The 12,797-nt window shown below is 35.3% G+C and overlaps 1 protein-coding gene across 1 annotated transcript in view; it reads left to right on the top strand.

The window, feature by feature from the left end:
• The window catches only part of LOC149789816 (uncharacterized), a 147,000-nt gene that overhangs the window by 15,467 nt on the left and 118,736 nt on the right, over nucleotides 1-12,797 (top strand). Inside the window, exon 4 of the mRNA XM_089971812.1 lies at nucleotides 1,109-1,203. Coding sequence (XP_089827938.1) covers nucleotides 1,109-1,203 — 95 coding nt within the window. The remainder of the gene's footprint in view (nucleotides 1-1,108; nucleotides 1,204-12,797) is intronic.

The raw sequence follows: 12,797 nt of genomic DNA, 5'->3' as shown, positions 1-12,797 counted from the left end.
AGAACAAGAATAATTGTTTTGAAGCTAGATGACAGCATCCCCCCCCCCACCACTGGACAATTATCATAATATTGCAGTGTGGTGGCACAAAAAAAAAAATGTTTGAAGATGTGGGGAATAACTTTATGTAGATAAAACAAACCTAAACGAAATACTGCAAAATCAAGTCTGATTCTCGTTAAGGTGATTTTTGTGAATTAATTGGGATTGAGCCCTGTAATCTCAAATCATGTTGAGGAAGACACTGGAGCAATTTGAAAACACACACACGCCGACACACACACACTTTCATTAGGTTGAATATAGGCCATATTATTAATGAAAATCACACATATTTTGAATATGCACAGGCTAACAGTGCTAGAGCCAACTATGTCAGTCAGGTTCGAAATTTGAAATTGATGCATGAAATTAGCAATTTTTTTGCAGTTTTTGTATGATGTTTTTCTGGTTTTATTTGTGTTCGTTTTAATTAAATCTGTAGCCGGGCATATAGGGATAGATAGAGAAATCATAATTTTTAAAACTTTATCAACCTAGATGCAAGTGTCATTTTTGTACTCTCCCTCTCCCACCATGTAAACGAGAGAACCATCATATAATTTTGCAGTGGGGTGGCGAAAACAGTTACGAAGGAAAAGGAAGAAAGAAAAGAATATCCACCCCACCCACTTGTATAGATTTTATTTACAGATTTATTAAGTTTGAAAACGTGAGAACTAATTTTATGAAAATAAAACAAACATAATTAAATGAAATATTGTAAAGTTAAGTCTGACTGCTATTAAGTTGATTTTTATTACATGTAATTGGGGTTGAGCCCAGTAGCCGCAAATCTTGTTGAGCAAGACATTCAAGCTACATGTATTTCAAAACACCCCCACAGTCATTCTGAGATGTTCTCAGTACTTGGCAGGTTGAACAAGAAAGAACAGTCTTATCTGGAGTTTATCGAAATACTTTAAGACAGTAGAGCCCCTGATGTCTTATGAAAATTGAATTGTTCCCAGACATATTTTACTGTAATCTTTAGTTTGTACAGATTTTAATAAATACCTCATTCTTGTTGTATTGCTAATTAGTTGGGACAATTTTTTTTTTACTGTAGGAAGTCATAAAACTTCAGAAGTCCTAGTGAGTGATGAAAGAAAACAACCTGTCACTGAGGAGACAGCCATACAGATAGGACAGGGAAATGTAGTGGTAAGTACCTCATACATTCATTTTATATAGTTTACCACACTGTACTGGTGGATCACTTCCAGTATGACTCGTATCACAATACAGAATTTCTGATGTGTGATATGCATTGATGATACAACTTTAATACTATTCAAGCATTTTTACTTTTGAATCAGGGTCTATTCTACAGGAGAATGAAAAGTTAGGGGGAGATGTAATTTCCCTCAATATTTGAAAGTCAGGGAAACATTTAAAAAATATCACAGGTTGTAAATAAAGACATAAAGGTGGAGCTGGAAAATAAGGAGCTTGCTTGTATTCAGGGCCATATAGAGAGCGATCACAGGCCCTGGGGTGAGAAACATCTGGGCCTCTCATAGTTCTTGTTCAAACAAAATTTTTCTTTTATAAAATTAAAAAGTGTTGTTTGGACATGGTCCCCCTTAAGGGCTCCGGGGATATATCCCCAGTTGCCCCCCCCCTCTTGTCGGTCTTGCTTGTTTTTTATTTGGTCGATTTGTTGGCGTGACTTTTATAGCATTCTGCTGGTCTATGGTCTATTTATAAACCAGATAATATGGGATGGCCCATTTTCCATCAGTTGATGCTACTCCTAAACTTCATAGAGAATTGCCATGCATGTTTACTGACACATTCATATATCATAATGCTCTGATGGCCTAGTGGCTAGAGCATCTGCCTCAGAAATGGGAGGTTGTGGGTTCGAACCCCGGCTGAGTCATTCCAAAGAATTACAAAAATGGTACTAACAGCCGCCTCCCTAGGCACTCAGCATTAAGAGGTTAGTGTTAGGACTGGTTGGCCTGGTGTGACTGGGTGGGTCATCATGCTACATGTCTGCGGCATGATGACCCAGTGCTAGGCATCACTATAAACTGCCACACTGCAGACATCGAAGTGATATGACTGAAAAATTGTTACAGTGACATTAAAATCCTAGTCACCACACACACACACACACATATATGCCAAGATATAGTTGATCTTAGTTATAGGAATCAGTCAGAACTTCATAATCAATAATCGGTTCCACTTAACCAGCTGGTAATTGATTATAATTGGTTACTAAAAGCAAATTTTAATTTTTGTTTGTTATACAGTTATATCTTTGATCAAGGGTTCTAGATGTTAATAAATGTACAGGAGTAATCTCTTTTAATGACATGTATACTTTAACCTGATAAGAATATTACATTTTTTTTCTATTGTGTTGTGTGTTGTTTTTGTTCTACAACTTTGTTAAATGAACGCAACCTTTTATGGCTGTCCATTTATGTGTAACTGAAATACTGTAGCAACCCCCCAAAATACTTTCATTCGTATGAGGTGTGTCTATAATTTAAAGTATAGAAGGATATGGGTTTCATGTTTGTCATTGTTTGCAAATAATACAAGGGATTCTACATTTAAACTGAAACAAATCATCAAAATGTGTGTAAATTTAATAGCTCAACAGTTTAACAGCTTGATCATGTAATCATGACTTTATGTTCCTAATTATGAAATTTTGCACCTATGGAGGGAATATCCTATGGTTATGTTTCCTATCTTAAATATTCTCAGCATGTTTTTTAATGTTTTCTAATTTCATGGTGTTTGTTTTTGTAATCATAGCATTATATGTTTTTTGTATCTTATGGGTATTGTCCAGTGTTGTAAAGCACTTAGAGCTTCTAAAGATTAGGCGCTATACAAAGTCCCCATTATGATTATGATTATTATTATTATATTTGTAGTTGTAAAGGGAATTAATAATTCAGATAAATTTTACTGGCTGGGAGTTTTACTAGCCTTTGTGCATTGCATACAACTTAAAAGTAGCCTCTCTTCACACACAATCGATTATGGAATGTCACGATTATCTTATTGGTTTTCTGAACCAACTGATGATTGATTATAATTGATAATCTGAACAACACTAGTTGATCTTAATAAAAATGTTGCCACTTGGATATCCAACGTTGCCACCACAATTGCCATCTTAAAATTCGGAATGGAAGATCATATCGGCATGGGATTTTCACTAAAACACGTGCAGTGTCAATTTGGTCAGAGATCAAAATGACATCCAATAAACATGTAGCCATTTTGGCAGCCACTATCTAAATCTTTTTGATACTCCTTCTAAACAGAAAGTTAAATCAACTGGTCAGAGTTTTCCTCTGATCATTCCCACCACATCTTAATTGTTTTTTAAAACTGTATGTTTGGGTATGGGTCAGAATGCATTGCCCATCAAAAAGTTGGAATTAACATAAACCACATTGGGGGTAGCTGGTTACTAATAAGTCTGGCAAAATTAAATGGCATGACATTCATCCTTATTAGTAAGAATCAATTGGAAGATAATTCATCTTCTCAAAAATTGCAAATCAAACATTTATTATGTCTTTAATTTATTGACAGAAAAAGATGAAACATGTGTTGACAAAATTTGACCTAGTGCTCTCTAGTTTTCATTGTTGGTCACTTGAATCTAGCAGCTTATACTTCCATGACAATCAGAGGTCTAATTTTCATGCGACACCAAGAGAAGCTTCCTTCCCAATGGTGTTGTACAAAATATCAGAAATATTCAGTAAAAGTCATGTTTGTGAAAAACAATAAGATGACCTGTAATTTTCAATATTTATTCCAAGAACAACCACAAACCTGCTGCTGTTATATCAAGGTAGAAAAGCTAGATTCAGCACAGAGAGAGAACATTCCAACATGTAGTCAACGTAATACTAACTAGAAAAGATATCCAGCATGGCCATGTATTGTTGGTCCTGTTGAAAATGGTTTTAATTTATCATCCAGTCTTCTTGTTACTTGTTCTATGTGATAACTGACAGATACATTATGGTTTTATACCAGAAAACTCATTGTGATCTCTAGTTGGTCCTAAATAAAATGGTGCTGATATGACCCTGAATATGTTGGCCATCTTAAAAATTGTCATTCTCTAATAGAAAGCAAATCAAAATGAGGTTTTCCACAAAATACTTTGATATATTGTTGGTCCTAATGAAAATGGTGCTAATCTATCATCCATTATGGCCTCATTGCAGCTACTGTGAAATATTGTTCTTGCTGCTGATACTAAATAGAAAGTTATATTTATATAGGGTTTTCAAAAGAAGACTTGTGATGTGTAGTTGGTCCAAAATAAGACTTGTGTTCTTCTGTCATCCAGTATGGCCCAGATGAAGCTATTATGAAATATTGTTCTTGCTGCTCATCCTAACATAAAGTTGTATCGATGTAGGGTTCTCAAGAAAAGACTTCTTATCATCTGTAGTTAGTGCAACATGAAAACTAGGTCAATATGACATCCAATATGGCCACCATGGCTGACATTTGAAATCTGTTGCCATTGAAAGGTATGTCAACTTAAGTGTTTTAGAAGATTTTTTTAATGTTTTCTATGTCCCATATAAATGGACATTCAATATAAGCATGAGAATATTTTGGTAAAATTTGTTTGAAGTTTAAAGCTGTTGAGTAGCATCTGTTAGCAAACAATGTAATGTTATAATTTTATTTCATTTATATATTTTTTATTGATCATATAAATTGAAGTGCTCTATGCTGTATTTTACTTGGTTTTGAGAAATGAATGAAGCATATTCATGTTGAGACTTGAAGTGTGCTGCTGAGGTGCTAATGTTTGTTAGAATTACTAATAATACTGGGGCCCCGAGCGGCCGAGTGGTCTAAAGCGCTCTTCGTTACGGATCACTGCCATCTCACCTCTGTCTGCGGCGGTTCGAGTCTAAGATTCAGCCAATGTGGGCATGTGAGAAAGCTTGCCAGTAGCTTCTCGTGGGTCGGTGGTTCTTTCCGGGATTTTCCGGGTTCTTCCTCCACCATTAATACTGGCCGCCATGTATAGCCTATCATGCTGAAAAATGGCGTTAAACCCCACAACAACTAATAATACTGTTGTTATTCAAAAATATCTTTTTTTAAGCTATAAATGGTTATTTTAAATTACTACATGATTATTAGTTCTCAAACATAATGACTTTAACAACTAAATTTGTCTTTTGAATTTTAAGAGCAATGCAGTCTTGGAAATATTGCAACAGGCAGACATTTTTTTTGCCAAAATTCTTAACAATTAGTATGTATTCTACAAAAGTTTTGATCATCTCTAATTTTGAAATTACAACAAAAATACTATGAATTATCAAGTTTTGAAAGCAATTGTCCATGAATTTGGTGGCCATAAAAGTAATTTTAAAAAGTCTAGAGGTAGAAAAATCTGAGTCGAGTAGATGAATACTGTAACCTCATGGGTCTGGAAAATTACTCAGGGATTTTAGCTTTCTTTTTCAGACCTTGAAGCCACAGGGGTTCGTCTGACTTTAGCAATAGAGATAAAAACAACAATAAAGAAAGATTAAAAATCCAAGACAGATTTATTCAAACATTTCTCATCTGTAAAACTGAACTACACTCCTTTTACCAGTTTACAGATTCAACTTTTACTTATAGAATTATACCAGTAGATACAACTGTAATGGATATATTTTGATTAGCTAAAACCAATCAAAGTCACTAAAAACTAAGCCTGATTGTTAAACATATATAAAGTGGGCAATAAGGTTTTGAATTTCGGAATCCAAATTTGGGTTCCGAAATTTGTGCATAGAAAATTCGTCTGCTTTTGGGAACTGGTAGTTTTAAAGTCCAAGTTCCAAATTGTTCTTCAAAATTTCATACATGAAATTTTCCTTCTCCAAAAATTATCTCTCTCATCTTTCTTGACTTAATATTTGTTCTAGATCTGAACTAGCCCTTTTCCTCTATCCGTCTGCTACCTTATCTTTCTACCCCTATCTGTCACGGACTTGGGACAACGACGCTGTTTATATACAAGTTTGGCACGTGTAAGCATTCTGGTAAACAAAGCATGGATTGGTGGGTATTGTAATCGATCGGCCAATACAAATCGACCATGCTGACGGAACATGACCGCACGACAGTAATACACACAACTCGGTGTTTTAATTCTTCGAATTTAATCTATTTATTAGACAATATAATCAGTCATGACAAACCTACCCGAATATATTATTCTCATCTTCGAATGTCGTGCAGGTAATTTAATTTTAAAATCTTGTATTGTTGTACAAAATACGCGAACGGGTAACGAGCATTGTTATGTACGAGGGGACATCTCAAAATGGCTACGCTCGACTACAAGAACGTGTTGTGGCTAAAATCAGCTGATTCGAAGATAGATGAAGTAGCGGCATAGCAATACATACATACTGTATGGGTATACATATAACTTTTGTGATATATTAACCTATGTTTGGTTTATAGATATGGACTTTTCTTATTTAATAACCACATACATGAATTGACTTTATGATATATGACTTGAAATATATTCATTCCATTGCAATTTGACCATTATCACAAGGATTTTATATTGCATATCTCTTTGAGGATAAATTTTATTGGACTTGAAATTCATAACTCTTTGTTTGTTATTTCGTGAAGCTGTTTAAATGCTGTAATGAACATATGTATGATAAGACATTATAATCTTTACTCGGTCTAATTGCATGAAACAGAGTCTAATTGCTATAGAAATATAAATTTCATAAAAAGTGCTCAACAAATTGAAGACTGACATGGCATAGTTGGGACAAAAATTTTGGAAAGAAATGCTGCAAAATATTTTTGTATATACTTTTCTAAAGAATGTGACTTGACTTTTGCCTGCCAGTATGATTCACTTGTTGATACATAAAAAATGTATTCTTTTCGCTTTATTGAAAAATAAGTGCATGTTTTATGTTGAATATATCATTGTATGTAGTTAGGGAATTATATAATGTATACTGTAGATTGGGTTTTGTTTGCAACGGATTCATTTTTGAACCATGTATGCATCAAAATAAAAACCATGCTAATTATATGCAGTTTACAGCATGCTTGCTTTTTGCTTTCTTATGCACCCTTTGGCTTTTAATCACCCTCTGTTTCATGCTAACCTGCTTTGTAACATAGCTGCATGGTGAGTGGTATCTCTTCCATTTTCCATATAAGCCATTAGCCAGGAAACCTAGTACAGGACCTGGGGGTTCGGGTTAGAGGAAGACATGATTGGTTTGGTTTGTGGGTTTTAACACTATTTATCAGCAATGAAAGCGTATACAGCATATACCGGTACATGTTGGCCAGTATATTTGGTGGAGGAATAACCTGTGAAGCTACCAGCAAGCTTTTTCACATACCTAAATTGGCTGAGCCGAGACCAATTCATGCAGAGGTGAAATGTGCGAGTGAGCTGTAAAGGTGAGAGCATTACACCTGATTCAGCTACCCGTGGCTCCAGAAAAATGGTTAAATTATGGTATACAAAAAATGAAATCAAGAATGATAGCCACAGTTATCTTACTATCACTGTGCATCTTTTGTTTATCATCATGTTTATTATACAGATATCCATTAGACCAGTCTGTATGTCACACTTTTACACCAGGTATACATGCAGGTCACAGATATTCCCAAGAATAGAGGATTAACAGTCATACATATGTGTAGCAGACTTGTGTTAAATTACAATGTAACTGGTGTAATCGAGTAATTAATTACAATTACAGTGTACATGTATTTGCAACTGTAATTGAAAATCACCAATATTATGATGTCCCTTGGTAGCATGTGTACAAGTGACATCAGCATTGTGGATGTATGTGGTTATTTGTAATTGTAGTACAATCAGATGAATGCATTTGTGCATACATATCTTAAAATTAATTGAATAACCAAACTCTGATTTTAGGTTCCTCAGTTTTATTGCAAAAAGAATTGAATCAAACTCAACAATAATAGATGTAAATATGTAATTAAACAATATGTTTAAGAATTAAAAATAATTTAAACTATCATATTATTTGATTCTACTGGCACAAGGTTGAATATCACAGTAAAACAGACAAAATAAAATTAAAATCTCAATTATACCAGTTGAAAAAATAATGAAAATTTCAAATCACTAAACATTCAAATAGACAGGTAATCTTTGCTATATGAAAATTAAAGCTGTATGCTTATAATGAAGAACAACATAATTTTTACAGTAACTTAAAGAATATTCATTGAACAATAATCACCTCACATGGAACATAATTTCTTTGTGGAGAAATGTAAAAACAAAGCCTTCTACACTACTATAGGAATTTTGGAAAAATGAATCAAAAACTAGGGGTGACCCAGAAGTGAACCCTGGTGAGGTCACTGCATGAGGTCACACACTGCATTAGACCAAGAAGAGCAGCAGAGAGGGTGAACAGACCATAGAATTCCGACAAAACAAATAAAACAAACAAATAAATCATCTCGTAGAAAGGTCCAGATTTTACAAATGAACTTTCCTTGAGATGTTTATTTTTGCAATGACCGATTGTGCTAATAAAACCTCAGTTCGAAATAGTAGCTGAAAAAATAAAGTACTCTACGTGTTTATTTATTTCTTGTTTATTTTTTTGACGACCAACGTTGGTAGGTACCCTCTCTGCTGCTCCCCCTGTTACCCAAATATTTTATCAATACCCACACGATATCTTGTTCTTGGATCATGTAAATTTATTGTTATAAATCCATGCGGGGTAGCTTGCGCTCGTGAGAAGAAATTTTTGAATTTAATTATATCCATGTCACCACCACACCAGGTTTGATGAATATTTCGCAACGTGTGTGTGTCTACGCCATTAAACACAACTAAAATGTTGCAGTTGTCTCTGATCACTTTTGGTATTTGTGTATATCGTTGAGTAACATAGATCACGTCTGTATTTTTGTGTCTCCCTCGGGAAAATATTCTGGCTGGATTTGATTGTTTATCTAGCATCACATCGTCGTATACAACTAAATTATTAATAAATCCGTCTATGGAATCTACGGATGGTGCTTCATCAATATCGGTTATAAACTCTATAATATCATTATCTTCATCCAGTAATCGCGCGTTTTCATTGAAATCTTTAAGTACATCATAACATCGTTGATCATCAACGGATGGTGCTACTAAATACAACTTATCCCATTTCAACCATCTCATTATCAGATTAAGTAATAATTGCGTCTTACCCGATCCAGATGGTCCTATGATAATCATTCTGATGGAGTTCGGTAGCGCAGGATGATGCTTAACTGGCTCTCGCTGCCGAGTTGCTGAGAAATCAATTATATCCATATATATTATAACATGAATTTATATTGTTTACGCTGTAAAGTTAAAACTCCAACTATTGATTTAGCTACGGTTACAACAAAAAATAAAAAAATAGCGTACGGTGGAAAATGTTCTGTATGCTGTAGAAAGAAATTTTCGTTTTTACCTAATAAGCGCGGTGGTGATATTGCTAATTTGATGTCAAAGTTTCCAGATGCTCCATGGGCTAAATACAGCGGAGAAAAACATCTACCAGGATATAATTATTGCGGTCCTGGTACTCGACTCGATATCAGGCTCGATAATCAAGATCAACCAAAACCAGGCGAGGAACCAATAAATGCTATTGATCGAGCTTGTCATGCTCATGATGTAGCTTATAAAAGTAAAAATCTACAAGATAGGCATATTGCAGATGTAAAATTAATTCATTCATTAAATTCTATAAAAAATAAAAATATTAGAGAATCATTAGCTAATTGGTTAGTAAGATCCTCCATGAAAGGTAAATTAGCGATTGGGGCTGGTAATTAATAATGGAATCAATTTATTATTCACCGAGAGGATACTGGAGAGGCAAAGCAGCAATTGGTAAACTCGCTGATGCAGCATCGGTTAAACATTCTACTGCTAAAACGTGGTTATCTAAACAAGCAATATGGCAAATTTATCTACCACGTCCTAAACAAATTCAGTACTCGTATTTCGATGTCAGTGTTCCTAATGAAGTTCATCAAGCTGATATTCTGTTTTTACCGCATGATACTGTACGTGGAAAAACGTACAAGTACGCGCTAACCGTAGTTGATGTTGCAAGTAGATATAAAGAAGCAGAGCCGCTATCGGCGAAAACATCATCTGAAGTAGCTGATTCGTTTGAACGAATTTATCAACGAGGACTCGGACCACAAGGTGGTCTACGATGGCCACAGCTACTACAGGTTGATCCTGGTAAGGAATTTCTTGGCCGAGTATCATCGTTGATGAAACAACATAATACCAAAATACGACGAGGTCATACTGCAATTCACCGTGATCAAGCAATTGTTGAGCGATTTAATCGAACACTTGCTGAGCGGTTATTTGGATATCAATACGCGAGGGAATTTATTCAGGATAAAAGATCTCGCGAATGGGTTGCAAGATTACCAGGCGTGATAGCTGCATTAAATAATGAGATCACACGAACAACCAACATGAAACCCATTAGCACGGTCACAAAAATAAATATACCAACACAACGAAAAGATGTTGGAAAACAAAAAATATTAGGTGATGTCACAGTCAGATATTTATATGAGCCTGGTGAACTTGAAGGTGGTAAAGCGAGAGCAACTGATCCTATTTGGAGTGTTACCACACACAAAATATCTACCGTGACAAGATCCACCGGGAGAAACGTAGGCGTTTCCAGACCTGCAATCTACAGATTAGATTCAGCTGCTCCTCAACGTGGATTTACACGTGAACAACTACAATAATTCCCGCGGATACACAACTACCACCGCGATCACTCCGGTGATTTCGATCACTTAACTAGCACTAGTGCCTGCACCCAAGGCGCTAGCGCCTCTACGTCGATTACACTCAAGACAGGTTAACATGGTATTTTCTCGTGTATGACCGCGACTATTATCTTTTCTATCTACGGTAAATTGTCTTGAATCATTACTCGAATACCGCCATAACATTATACAATTACAACTGATGCAATGATTGTTCTGCTGCTGTTTTAACTCGGTAATAAATTCAACATCAAGATCAAAGTCGCGTTTATTTTTTTTGTCAGATTGTTTGTATCCGATTAATTTTTTTCTTATTATATCATCATCGATGATGTTAAATTTATCAACGATTTCAGGAATTATGATTCTACGTAATTGAGATATATTTCTGACCCTCGATACCGCTAAATAAACTAAATTTGACCACTCGATGCGATCGTCTACAATCCAGACTCGTGTATCAGAAATAGTTAATCCCTGTGACGAGTGGATCGTCATAGCGTATCCTAACACCCATGGAGATTTGTCAGCGCGTAATGCATCTTCGACCACACTGATATCAACGGCGACAATATCATTTAATACGAGAATCTGTTTCCTTGACTCTGTCTGTCCTGGAATATCAACATTAATATTCTGTTTTCGTGTATCTGATGGTCTATAACACAACGGTACGGGTAGTTCTGAATATTGTTCTTTATGTAGCTGAAATAACTGCTGTTGTAAAGCGTCTCTGATTATTTTTCTACTTGCTACGATCAAATCGTTGGGTCTCCATGAGTTCAAAAAATCACTCATTGATGTCTCTGAGATCACTCCACGTATTATTTCACACTGAATTTTGTTTGATTGTAATCTGATTAATTTTTTAAACTCCTTCAAATTTGCATCAAGAGCTCTATGATCATCATCTATTTCTTCGTAATAATCAACGAAATTTTTTAACCAATCATGTGGAGATGGTCCAACAAAAGGCGGCGGTTGACCATGATCGCCACACATTATTATGGCGGTATTTTTCGTCAACAACCAATCAAGAAACGTTTTTAATGTATCCAATGAGACCGTGCATATCTCATCCCAAATAATTATTTTAGGTATATATTTTTCTCCCATCCGTTGAGGAGTCCATGTATCCCCGCGCCACCGAAAGAAACTATGATACGTGCACGATTGTACTTGCCGCTGTTTCATCTCACGTGCGAGTCTATGTGTGGGTGTCAGCACGATTATATCTGAATTTCTAAAAACATTAATCGTTCGAGTTGTTTTGCCGCATCCACCAGGTCCATTGAGATATACTGTCTTATATCTAGTTATTGGATCACTCAACGATGGTGCTTTCGACATTTCTGATATTTTATTACCCTCACGATAAAAATCTCTCACTGGAACATCTGCTGATTCTACATAATTGTGTAATAGTTCCTTTTTTATTCTCCACGAACCCCATCGTTCATCATTACTTGTAAATTTCATAACAGGTTCTAAATATTTACTTGAAATATAAAATGAGTCTGTTGCGACTCTGACTGCGGTCTCAGGAAATCTATTAATCATCGATAATAAATTTATAGAAACATAAGCCAACATGGAAGATCTTAGATGAGTATATTGCGGGGATACGTCATTTATGTAACTAACGATCGTACCTAATTTTGTTCCGTCGGATAAATAAACACTCTCTCGATTTACAAATGTATTTTTCGCCGTTGTATCAGCGATTATAAAATCGTACTCGGCATCATCTAAAATTAATCGTGCGTGATGTCTTTTATAATCATATGCACCACCTTGAGTAAATTTACCTATAATTTTTCTACCGAGATCTTTTGCGGTTTTGAGTTTATTAGGAATATCATCCTTAAACTCGCTGATAACTTCAGAATCTGACATGGGCAACCAAACTT

This window comes from Sinohyriopsis cumingii, chromosome 10 (assembly GCF_028554795.1).
Source record: "Sinohyriopsis cumingii isolate HCF-2022 chromosome 10, ASM2855479v2, whole genome shotgun sequence".
Lineage (NCBI taxonomy): Eukaryota > Metazoa > Mollusca > Bivalvia > Unionida > Unionidae > Sinohyriopsis > Sinohyriopsis cumingii.
The sequence above is the reverse complement of the archived record's forward strand: the minus strand, read 5'-3'. Positions and strand labels throughout refer to the sequence as shown.